Genomic DNA, 12,663 nt, shown 5'->3' on the forward strand with positions numbered 1-12,663 from the left:
TTCCGTAGAAAGTATTGGAGTAGTCCTTATGTAGGAAGGATGAGTGATTGCATATGAGTCTTGCAAGCTCAAGGACCATGAGTTGAACTACCCACTCATGATCTTGAGTTAGTTTCCATAGTTAATGCCTTAGTGAGATGGAAACACTTCTTGTTGGGGCATCGATTTGAGCTTCATAGCGATCATTACAGTTTATAGTACATCTTCACACAGCCAAATATGAATGATTAACAGAGGCACTAGACAAAGTTTTTGTACAAGTATGACTTTGAGGTGAAGTATATTTAGGGAAAGGAGAATGTGATAGAAGATGCTTTAAGTCATAGGAGACATTAGATTCTAGTGTTGACTCTCTATGTCTAATTAAAGGGTCATAAACTTTAGGCACTTCCTAGAGATACATGGTATTAGCAATTGAGTACAGAGAATGACTCGAGTAGACCTTTGGAGGGTAGATATCTAGGATATGTATTGGAGTTAGATGGTCTATTATGCGATGACCTTCATACATTGGAGGGATGATTTATGTACCACTACTAGATGACCTTCATACATTGATACTATGGGAGGCTTATCGCACACCTTACTCAACACACACAGGTGTCAAGAAGATGCATGCAAACTTGTGGAAAACGTATTATTGGTCTAGGATGAAACATAATATAGCTGATTTTGTGCCTAGATGCCTTGAGTTTCAAAGAGTAAAGGCATAACACCAACATCCTATAGGGCTTCTCCTACCTAATCTCAATCCTACATGGAAGTGGAACATTATCTCTATGGACTTCATTATGGGGTTACCTATGACTCTCCTGTGACATGATGCTATCATGGTCACCATTGATTGGTTGGCTAAGGTGGCACACTTATCATCGACGAAGTCATCATATAAAACAACTTTAGTAGCCAAAATCTTTATGTGTGACATTGTGAGATTGCATGGTATTCCCTGAAATATAATTTTGGACAAGGATCCTATATTTACTTCCACATTTTGGACTTTATTGCAGTATGATCTTGGAGCACAACTAAATTTGAGCTCATCATATCAAGTGGAGACCGATGGTCAGATAGATAGAGTGAATCAATTTTTAGAGTTGGGATAGTCTAGAGGATAGTCTAGAGTGAATCCTTTTTGTACACATTTGAGTTGGGATAATCTAGAAGATCACATCCTATTGGGTCCATAGATTCTTAAAGATATGGAGCAATAGGTAATTCGCATCCAAGAGCACATGTCTACAACACAAGATAGATAAAAGAAGCAAGTAGATGCTCATAGGATAGATAATAAGCTTGCAGTGGGAGACAAGATATTCTTGAGAATGTGTCTATGGAAGAGTCTGATTTGTTATGGAAAGTGTTCAAAGATAGCACCTCAACTTGTGGGTCCATTTGAGGTTCTTGAGAGGATAGGTCAATTTTCCTACCATCTTGTATTACCACCAAGTTTGGCTCATATTCATGATGTTTTCCATGTTTCTATAATTAGATAATATATTCCTAATGTGGTACATGTTCTTGAATTGAATGCACTATAAGTAGAGGATGGTAAACTAGCTTTGGAGCTTGTGCACATTCTATAGTGATGGGAGTTGACCCTCAGGGGTCAAGCCATAGAGCAAGTAAGGCTCCAAGGGGACCATACTGATGAGACATTAGCTACTTGGGAGGATACAGCTAGGTTATAGGATTTATATCCCTATTTATTTGTAGGCTTCTAGAAGTAAGCCTAATTTTAAGAGGGGAGGATGTAGTGCCTACCATGTTTTTCTTTCAGTTATATTGCCATACACTTTTAGGCTAGTTTTCATGTTATGTTATTTGATGTATTAGTACTTGGTTACTCAGATGGGTTGATACTATCGTCATGACTTGCTTATATATTTGATGAGATACTTTGTACTCAAATAGTTTTGGTGTTATTATGATTTGTGATTATTCATGTGATCATGCTTAGATCATGATGTATATTCTCTTAGCATCCCATACCTTGCAACATGTGTAGTGAATGAGTATGCATCCTTTTTTATTGGTATATTCTTTTGGGAGATTTTGGCACATGCGGTATTCCTATGACATGGACTTGTTTAGTTATTAAAACTTAAACTTCATGAAACTTAAAATGTGATTCAACATTATGGAATGCTTGAGGAATGTAACTATTATTGCTTTGCTTATGTATGTATGTGGTGTGTATTCAAGTGATTGCATCTACATTATTATCTCTTTTATGTTTTAATCTTTCGAAGAAGAAAAAAATTTATTTAGAAAACTTAGCATCCTTTTAAGTTAATTTCTCTTGGGTTCCCTAGTAGGGCATTACACAATTCAAATTGTAGTGTGTATCTCCTATTATGCATATACACAATATCACTTGATTGGGAAAAAACCAAAATATGGAAATGTTTTGGTCCCACATCTTTGTGGGTTTGATCTTCTTTTATAAGGATTGATCATTTGTATTCTCTAATATAGTTCCATTATCTTTGAAATAAATCTTTCCTATTTTTAGAGCCATCCTCTTGCCTTTTGCTTCATTCTTCCTTGTGACATGTTATTTGGCATGTAGGTGGTCATTGGGTTATGTGAAGTTTTATTTCAAAACTTTTATAGTAAATTCTAAGTTGTGAATCTTAGTCTTCCTATTATTGTTCCTAGTATGGTTGATCAAAAGGAGTTCAAATTAGATTGTAAGTCACGTGTTGTTTCTCAAATGAGCACAAGTTTTTTAACAATGTTCAGCATTTAAAATTTTCAAATAAGCCAAGCAGGTTATGATTTTATTTTTATTTTGATGCAAACACTTTTATGCACACCGTTCTGGTCTACTTACCCATAATAGCATACATTTACCCAAGAAACCCTAATGTGGATAATTACTTACACATTTTGAATCTTTTATTCAACTTGTATATAAAATATTCTTTGTAGAAAAATACCATATAGATTTCTACAATGATAAGGTTCAAATCTCATTGGGGACAAGGTCTCCCATTTGTGGCCCTAGTGGTTTTTAGTTATGGATTAATGAATTTACCCATCCTTAATAAGAAAAATGTTTACTATTTTCATGGGCCCAAAGGCATATATGAGTGTACGAGATCAAAAACACTTTTGGATCTACTACCACTTCCAGGAAAATTGGTCTTAGCATATTTCCCAAGAGTACATCCCTTTCACACCTCATGATTAATTGTCTTCATCTTAAGAAGCCTCATCACTATTTTACTAAGCATATTAAATGCTCCATGGTTAAGGGGAACCTTAGTCTTGTGCCATAGAAATCTTATCCCTCCATAGCTTATCACTAATACATGTGGTAGCTCAAACTATAACTAAAACAAGTTGTCATGCCTAAATATAATCACTTTTTATACATTGGAATTCTTAGGATGGATATAGAATTTTCTTATAAGGTCATGATTCAACCCTTGTCTTCCAAATTAGAAACATAGATTACTTTTTCTTTAATGTTAGGGATATGTACAAAATATCTTGAGCTACTAATAAAAGTTTTCTAGACTCCCTCTAAAGCTTTATAATACCAACATGAGTTTCATTTGTTGGACATTATCTTCAATCTTGATATATAAATCAAAATTCCTCTTGTCCAATTTGGTGAAATGTTCTCCAACTCCCGTAATGTGGCATGAATTCCAATAATCAATATACCATATATCATTGGCAATCAAACTTGAGAAATGTAAAATGAGTGAAAATGTTTTTTCCATATTGCAAACTTGTTCACCTCTACAATAGAAGAAAATTAATTTTTTTGCTTGCTCTATTTTTTCTTACTCACACATTTAATAGGGTAGTGACAAGAACAATTCCAAAAAGCTTATTGATCTTTCTCAATTCTTTCTTTTACCCATCCTTAGAAGAAGACCCTTAAGTTTTTCCTTTATTGAGCTTCTACTTACCCTTTCTTGCATGAGAAGATTATCTTCATCTTCAACTTTCTCCATCTAACACTCTAAATTAAAACTTGCATAGATCTCCTAGACAAAATCATTTCAAAGCCTTGCCTAGTGTGGTAGGTGATCTCTACTGATAACAAACTTAATAAATACTTCTTAATGCTTTACAAAACTATTCAAGGCTATCTTCACCAAATCCTCATCAACAATAATCTCTCCAACATATGCCAACTCATCCCTAACTTATGTCAACTTGTATAAGTAAAATGTCATTCATAGGGAATATAATATGAATCTTCCACTATGAAAAATTAGGTGTACCCCCAAGCTCATTCTCATATCAAAAATTGGTTTCCACAATCATAGAACAATTTAGAGACATAATTTTGGTTTTAATTTCAGAAAATATGTGTCTAAAATATTTGCTTTGTGTTGAAATTTTAGAGCTGTAATATCATGTTAATTTCTCATTGCCTAGCTATAGTTTAGTTTCTCAATCATAGAATAAAACAAAAATAAATCTTGTCAATCTAGTTTATAAAAACTAATAAACTACCTGATAATTAGTAGCTAATGATAGAAGAAGAAAAAATAACAAGAAGAAAATTGTAGAAATATAATAACATAGATTTACCCAGGAAACCCCAATTTTATTCAGCCTCTACACAAAACTTTCTTTCTAGAAAAATACCATACATATTTCTAGAATGATCTTTATACATACAACCATGGTAGTTTTTATTAACAGGTGGGAGAAATGAAACTTTCCTTATGAAATGCAACCTATCACACACATAAAATTATTCTTGGAGCTAACTGAACTTCACCTCAAAAGATGTTCTATTAAATTGAATAGAAAAAATGCTATTGCTAAACATCCAACTCCATTTACATTGAAGAAACTCCAAGCTCCCAATCATGGAAAGCCTTTCAAGCTACCAAAAAAATCAACATTTGATTGTCCCTAAAAGATTTTTTGTTTTGTTTTTTTATGTAGTATCATAGACAAGAGATGTGAAGTATTTAATTAAATACCTAAAAAGACATTTCTTATGGAATGGGCTAATCATGGATTTCTCAAAAAAAATAAAAAATTTAAAGGGTATCAAAAAATTTAAGAAAATGCAATTGGTGGATGTGAAGCCAAACTCTACAACCTTTTCTAACATCCTCTTAGCTTGTGCCAAAATGGAATCTTTGAAATAGTAATGGAAATCTATCAACAAATAGAGGGTAAAGAAATTGTATCAAATGTAGTTGGGATTACTTTGAAGACATGTATGCATAATGTGTACTTGTATGTACAAGACCTATGAAAAAACTTGACTTTATTCTTCATATTCACAAATCTAAGATGCTTTAATACGACCCTTCAATTAGTTTTCACTAAGCTATCTTTCATACATATTATCTTTTAAATATCTTCAAACAATCATATCATTCATAGTTAGTCAATCCAATAATTTTTTATTTTTATTTTCAAAATATATTTTAGAATGAAAAATTTAATTGGTAGTCAATCAACCAATTTCTTATTTTATTATCATTCCTATTTGAATTACATTTCACTTAGATTAGGAATTGAATTTAAGACATGCTAAACATTCTGCCTAGAAAGGAAGATAAATATAATTTGAACTAAGAGAGGAGAGAAATACGCAAGGAAAACAATAAATTATAAAAAGAGTAAAATACAATTGGCAAAAGAATAACAAACCAAAAGGGTGAGAAGAGGGAAAGTTGAAATAGACGGCCACCACACTAGAAAGAAGAATTCGCATCTAGATTGAAAAGGAAAACAATGAAGCAAGTAAAAGAAGAAGATGAAGAGAAATGTTCAAATGAAGAAAACTTGAAAGAGGAAAAAATATCGTGCCACCAAATTAGAAGGAAGAACAATTTGCATTAAAATTAAATTGCTATTAAATCAATCAACTTAATATTTTTTTATCATTTCCTAACTTAATTCCATTCATATTAAGAATTTGATTTAAATAAGACATGTTGAACCATCCAACTAGAAAGAATAGTAAGTACAAGTTGAGAGTTAAGAAGAAAATACGAAAGAAGAAAAGGGCAACAAAATCTTTTTTTTTTAAAACCATAGAAAAGGAACCAATTCAATAGAAGAAGACAAAATTGTATTTCATAAATCTTTAAAAAAAATTATGTTAATGATATTATACTTACTTCCTTTGAGATAAATAGTCTCAATCGAAAATTATTAGAAGCATCAAAGACATAACCTTAATCCATTTCCTTAAACATAGTTTAGAAGACCATTCATCAATATATTGTCTCATTTTTTGAGATATATAGTCTCATCTAACAATAATTAGAAGGATCGCAAACCTAACTTAAATTTATTTCCTTAACCAAAGTTTAGAAGTCCATTAAACAAACAATTATTTGAAGCCTCCCAAAACTAAACTAGATCCATCTCCTTATCTAGAATTTAAAAGATCATTTAATAAAAAGTATTTACATCTTAAAATTAATAATCAAGATTCAAATAAATAAAAGATTAAAACAATTTACAAAAATCATTTATATAAATAATTAATTATAAAATCTGAAAACTGAATTTTTTTCCTCTTAATGATCTCCTATCTCCTATATGTCATTTTTGTCGTTGATTTTTTTAAAATTTATTATAATTTTAGATTAAATAAAAGATAAATTGACTTTTGAATCACATCTAGAAAATTCTAAAATACCAATAAGATTGCAAAAGCTATAACGAATATTCAAATAAATTAAAATAAGCCTTGGAGAACTAATTAATGGAATCCAATAACACATTAATGTTGATTTCCCCTAGCTTACCCAAAAGTGCAGTTCCCTGTTTCTGCTATGCTTATTCTATTATAAGGCTCTTTCAGATCGGCTGATTGATATATTTGTGTTCTTTGATAGCTGATTGATATAAGAAAGTCAAATGAATCCCATTCCCTCCGGCACGGCTATACGAATCTAAAGACGTGTTGTAAAGGGTACTGAAGATATATAACAAAGATTTTGGGCAAACTCCTTTCTCAGCAATTAGGCATTTGGATCTGGGCACGTCTAGTAATATTTGTAGCCCCTCCCTTCTCTTCAGTCTAAAATTAATACCAGTTAACCGCTAGCACTTTTAGAGAAGATCCATCTTAAATTAAGTCAGAGTCTGAAGGTAATCTGATCTCTTGTCATATTGCTATCAGGATTTAACTATAATTTTTTAGTCAAATTTATTGACCTATATTTCATAGTAATGATTTATATGAATTTATTTATTATGAAAATAAATAGAAAACCTAGCTTTAAATACAAGGACTTTCAAGGAGATCACCCATCTCAATACTATTCTAGATGAATTCATATAAATTACTATTCATGAAATATAGATCAATGAATTTAGCTCAAAAACTATATAGCTACTTAATTTCTATAGCAAGATCATAATTTTACTTACTGCAGTAAAATATCCCCACTTATCAAACTTTCGTCAGCAACAGATATAAAGGGTAGTGAAAAAGGGATATACAAGAGAGTTTGCATAAAAAGTAGGTCATAGTGTACCTTTGTTCGCATCATTACCGTCTTCCTCTTCTCCGCTTGACTCCCCAGTTTCATCTTCGCTCAAGTACTTCATTTCCTTCATTTCTGCTGCTGCCGAGTACTTCCGATCTCAACTCATCTCATCGCTACACCAACTGAATCAAATCACCCACTTTCAGACCTAAACATACACAATTTCTTTCAGAATGACCAGGGGCCATTTGCCTCGAGAGTTTTTCCGGTGTCTAATTCTAAATTTGACTCAGTCTAAATGTAAAATTTGAGGGGATAGATAGGAATATGTATAACTACTATTTTCGTATTTTCCTATCGCGTGGGGTATAAATAATGTGGCCCCAAATAAGTTAAATAAGAACTGCTTGCGAAAGCTTAGGAAGCGTTCAGCACTAGAGTGGTTTGTGTCGGCCCATCCAATCTTCCGTTCGCCTTCCGTTGTATTCATGTAACACTCTCTATAGATTGACGGTAACTGCCACGGTTCAATTTAAATTTCATTGAATTTCTCCCTCGCAGCAAGTGGCCAGTACTTCTGCCTGTTTATTGTCATTTCAATTGAATCTAAATTTAACCTTTTCTAATATTGTTCTTTTTTCTGGTATATGAAATGGTTGAATTATTAAATAATTTTTGGTTTACTAAAAGTTGAAAGATTCGCAAAAAAACCTACAAAAATCAAAATTGCTCCCGAAAGGAGAAGGAAACTTCCGTGACGGTGAGAACACGATTATAGAACGCGTTTCTCCGACTCAATCAAGACAAGTTATTAAGCGGGGCTCGTTCCCTAGTCTTTATCGATCGACGGTTCACACTGCCCACTAACAATGCAACATAATATTTACATGTGACTGGTGATGTCCGGTGCGCTATAAAGTCTACCTCGCCAAGAATGCTGCGTGAATTTTCGCAAACGCGCTTTGCTCGTATAAAACGCGTGGTCGGAAGAGGAAACAAACGACAAATTCTCTCACGAGGGAGCTAAAAAGTACAAGTCTGAGGGTCATATTTAATCCCTATTTTAAATAATCTGAAATATATCGTGTCTTTAATTTTATGGCTCATACGATGAACACAGTTGGTGCAAGAGTTTTATAAAAGTCACCGATGCAGAAAAATTGGCTTTGTTTCAAATTTTAAAAAAAAAAAGTCACCAATGCAGAAAAATTTGAATGACAAGAATATTATATTGTATCATTATTATTATTTCAAGAAATCTTGTCATATACCTACCACTATGTGATAAGACAAATGATATGACAGAGTAATAATCAAATATTTATTATAAATTAAATAGATAGAATATGTTGGTAGTAGGTACTACAATAGTTATCAACGTCTTTGTTTCTTCCCTTGTCAAAACATAAATATCCAACAATTTAAACAAATATAATATTTTTAAATTTATGATGTTTGATATTTATTATATTTAAATATATTTTAAAAATTATTATTAAATAATAATATAATGTTGGAATTAGACTTATGATTTATGATTGTAATTAAACAAATGATACAATTATATTGACATTTAATTTTTTAAATCTCCTCTTTTTCATTTCTATTTTTTTCAATAGTTGTATTTGTAACAAATCTCAAGATTTATATTAATTTTTTTTTTTTTGGTCTAAATGGCTATGATACAATTCATCTATTTTTGAAGAAACAAAATGATTCATATGGTTATATTAGTATTTTAAAATCTATTGTTTAGTTTCGCAAGTTTGTTTTTCACGAAAAATCTCAATAATGAATGCATGGTTTATCGATTACTAACCTTCCTACAATAAATTATAAAGCTTGACAACAGAATATTTCAAGCATTGCATTAAACTCAAATAACAATTGGTAGGAACTACACACTATACATCTTTTGTTATATATGTCATATGTTTTGACTTCTTTTTTATTAATAATAGGCCAAAGCCTAGATTTATTTTATTATTATTTGTTGAAATTAATTACTACATATTAAGCTCGATTCTAAGGGGTGAGGCCACAATAATGGTTCCCACTTTCCATCACAAAGAAATTAGATGGAAAGTGTGAATTCCATTTTTAAGGGGCTATGAATGAAGCCTAAACTTCAAATGAAGGTCCCTAAGGGCTTCATTCAAAGCCCGACTGGCACTTGGGCATAGGAGCTTCAAATGAAGCCTAAGGCTTCATTTAGGGCCCCTATTGCCATCAAAAGCTCTTTAAGTTCCAACTTTTTAACTTTTTGTCTCATTGTTATTTCTATGAGGTGTTGCACTAGGGAGCTTAGAGAAAATTCTATGACATGTTAGCTTGCATTAGCATCTAGATCTACCATTTTTGACCTCTTTCGAGCATTTGGCTATGTATTTTCTTACTTTTTGTGTTTTTATGAATATTTTATATTTTTAATGAATATTTAGTTGTTTTTAATAAGTTATTGTTAATGAAGATTTAGGTTTTGAAAAAAAGAGGGGTAAATTTTTTATTGAAACTTGGAAATGAAGATTACAAGAAAATCTCAAAACTAAAAGCTCCAAGACAAAAGCACAAGAACAACAACATAGAGAAACATCACAAGTCAACCAACTTCGCAACCATCCATATCCTCGGTCAAGATCCTCCTCAAATCTAAACTATAATCTTGGGGAAGATGTCTCCATTCCTCAACCCTCCAAACATCAAACTGATTTGAAGCCCACTTCGCTAAACAATCACCAACCCTATTCCACTCATGTGGAATGTGGACAAAGGAAACTGACTCCATCTTAGAACTAATTTGTAGAATCTATTGGAAAACCAGAGCCAACTACCAATTAGCATCCTTCACCTTAGAATGAATCAGCAAATTCACAATAACTTGAGGGTCAAATTCACAAATAACCTTACACAAACCTAAAGCATAAGCACGCTCCAAAGCATAGACAATTGCTTGTCTGGATCCATAAAATTGTTAGTCTACCAACCTTTATAAATAGAAAATAAGAACACAACTTCACCTAAATAGTCTCTATCCACACTATCAATCCTAGTTGGTCCAGGATTACCACATGAAGAGCCATATGTGTTAATCTTTAAGATATCCTTAGGAGGAGGCATCCAACTACCCACCCTTTGAACTTTCTTTTTTGTACATCTACTCCTTATAACACAAGAAGAGGCAAGAGACAAACCTTGAAAACACAATCTATCTATAGTTTCAACATCCCCTCTATCAAGCAGGAACATCACCTCACATTTCACTTCCCTAGTCTCCTAGATCATTCTCAAAATTCTATGCCAAATTTGTTGGACTCCTAACCTTTCCCTATGAAAAATCCTACGATTTTTCTCTAGCCAAATCTGCCAGAGAATAAAGGTAGGACCGATGCACCAACCAATCTAGAGAAAATGAGTCAAAGTAGGGGACTTACCCAAGCCTCTCTAGAATTCCACTAAGGATGAATCATGAACACAAGGGTGTTTCCAAACATCCTACCAAAAGTGTTAAAGTTGCAAGGAGAAAGAACATCTCAATAACAATTGTGAAGAGTTCTCCTTACAAGCACCACAAAAAACACATAAGGAAGGTCCATGAAACCCACGCTTCTGAATATTATCCCAAGTCAAACATCTATTCTAGGCCAAAGTCCACACAAACCAGTTACATTTTGGCCAAGAGAACTTATTCCACTCATACTTCCGCCAATGGACCTCTTCTCTATTCAACCTATAAGCCATTAAATCTTGATATCTACTAGCCACAGAAAAAATGCCTTTAGGATTCGGATGCCAAGCAAGAACATCCTTGTCATTGGGGGCACTACAATGTCTCATTGGTTAAATATTATAAAGCTCCACACAATCTTCCTCCAAGCCTACCACTAGCCACTCACATGGGGGCTTCCATCTAGCGACCTCCAACTAACCACAAGGATGAAAAGACTTAAAATCACCCACCCTTGACCAACCAACCTCAAGGAAGCACTAGCAAAGAGTAGATGAGATAGGAAATTGAGAGATAATGAGAGGAAACCCATCCCAAGAGTCTAACCAAAAGAGATCTCTTGTTCCCTTCTTACATATCCAAAATAATCCCTCCTTAATCAAAGAACCCTCTTTCTTGAGAGTACCCCAAATCACTAATCCACTTCCTACTAGAGGATAGTGGGGAACCTCCACCTTCAGGATCCCATGAAGATACTTATGAAGTAGAATTCTAGCCCATAGCTAATCTTTCTCCACACACCATCTCCAATAAAGTTTTACATCCAAAGCCATCCTAGATAAAGTCAAATGACTCAAACAAAGACCACCCAACTGTCTTAGAGAACACACAATATCCCATTTGACTAGGCTCCATTTAGAGGAAGAGAAGTTTCTTTCCCATAAAATTTGCCTTGCCAAGGAATCCAATTCCTTAACAAAGCCCATCGAAGCCACCTAAAGCATACATTTGTATAGGGAAAGAGCTTAAACCATATATTTAAGAAATTAAACTTGCCCAACACAAGAAATTCATCTATGATTTCAATGATTAACCTTCACTCAAAGTTTATCTAGAATATGTTAGAGTAAATAATTAATTATTAATTATTTATTCTATTACTTAAGCTTACTTAGGTTAATGCATATTTAGTATTTAATGCATGTAGTGGTTGTTGTTGACAACTCGGGAGTTTTCTCCTTTTTTAGCATATTCCACTTTTTGAGGATATGTGCTGAGTTGTCATTTTTGTCCTCTACCTCCTTTCAGCTTGTTCTACAAGCTTCCATGAGGCCTTTTTAAACAGTCTCTCTCTCATTGTAAATCATTCCATTCACATAGCAATCTCATTTTCCTATTGTGAAATATTTCCTCTTGCATTGTTTGCTTCATGCTCTTGCTCTTTCGGTTTCTCTTCAGCAAGCTATTTGCATGTAGGTGATCTTGGCGACTGCGGAGTTGGATTTCATCAACTCCTACATGGTATCAGAGCCTCCCTGCTGCTTCTTGTTTGAAGGATTTGTGAAGCCGTGATTTGAAGTCACAAACCCTAGTTTGTTTGTGCATTTTTTCTTCAAATCAGGGCTAGAGAGAATTTTTGGAGCACTTTCAACCCAAACGGGCATCACTATTGGATCCAGAAGGCCATTTACAGTCAAAATTCATATAAAACTTTCCGTTTTTGGAGACAGAGCTCCGGAAGGCAAATTTTTTTGTTTCAGGGTCTGGCCGTACCATCGTACG

At 33.2% G+C, this 12,663-nt stretch overlaps 1 protein-coding gene across 1 annotated transcript in view; it reads right to left on the reverse strand.

Annotated features, from left to right (window-relative positions):
- LOC149540239 (uncharacterized) overlaps nt 1–7,760 on the reverse strand; it is a 68,702-nt gene extending 60,942 nt beyond the window's left edge. The window contains exon 1 of the mRNA XM_089801384.1: nt 7,485–7,760. Within this exon, the coding sequence (XP_089657510.1) occupies nt 7,485–7,566 (82 nt within the window). The 5' untranslated portion in view covers nt 7,567–7,760. The remainder of the gene's footprint in view (nt 1–7,484) is intronic.
- Nucleotides 7,761–12,663: the final 4,903 nt, after the last annotated feature.

The sequence above is a fragment of the Cupressus sempervirens genome, chromosome 9, assembly GCF_028749045.1.
Source record: "Cupressus sempervirens isolate cs-2001-9-10 chromosome 9, ASM2874904v1, whole genome shotgun sequence".
NCBI classification, from domain to species: domain Eukaryota; kingdom Viridiplantae; phylum Streptophyta; class Pinopsida; order Cupressales; family Cupressaceae; genus Cupressus; species Cupressus sempervirens.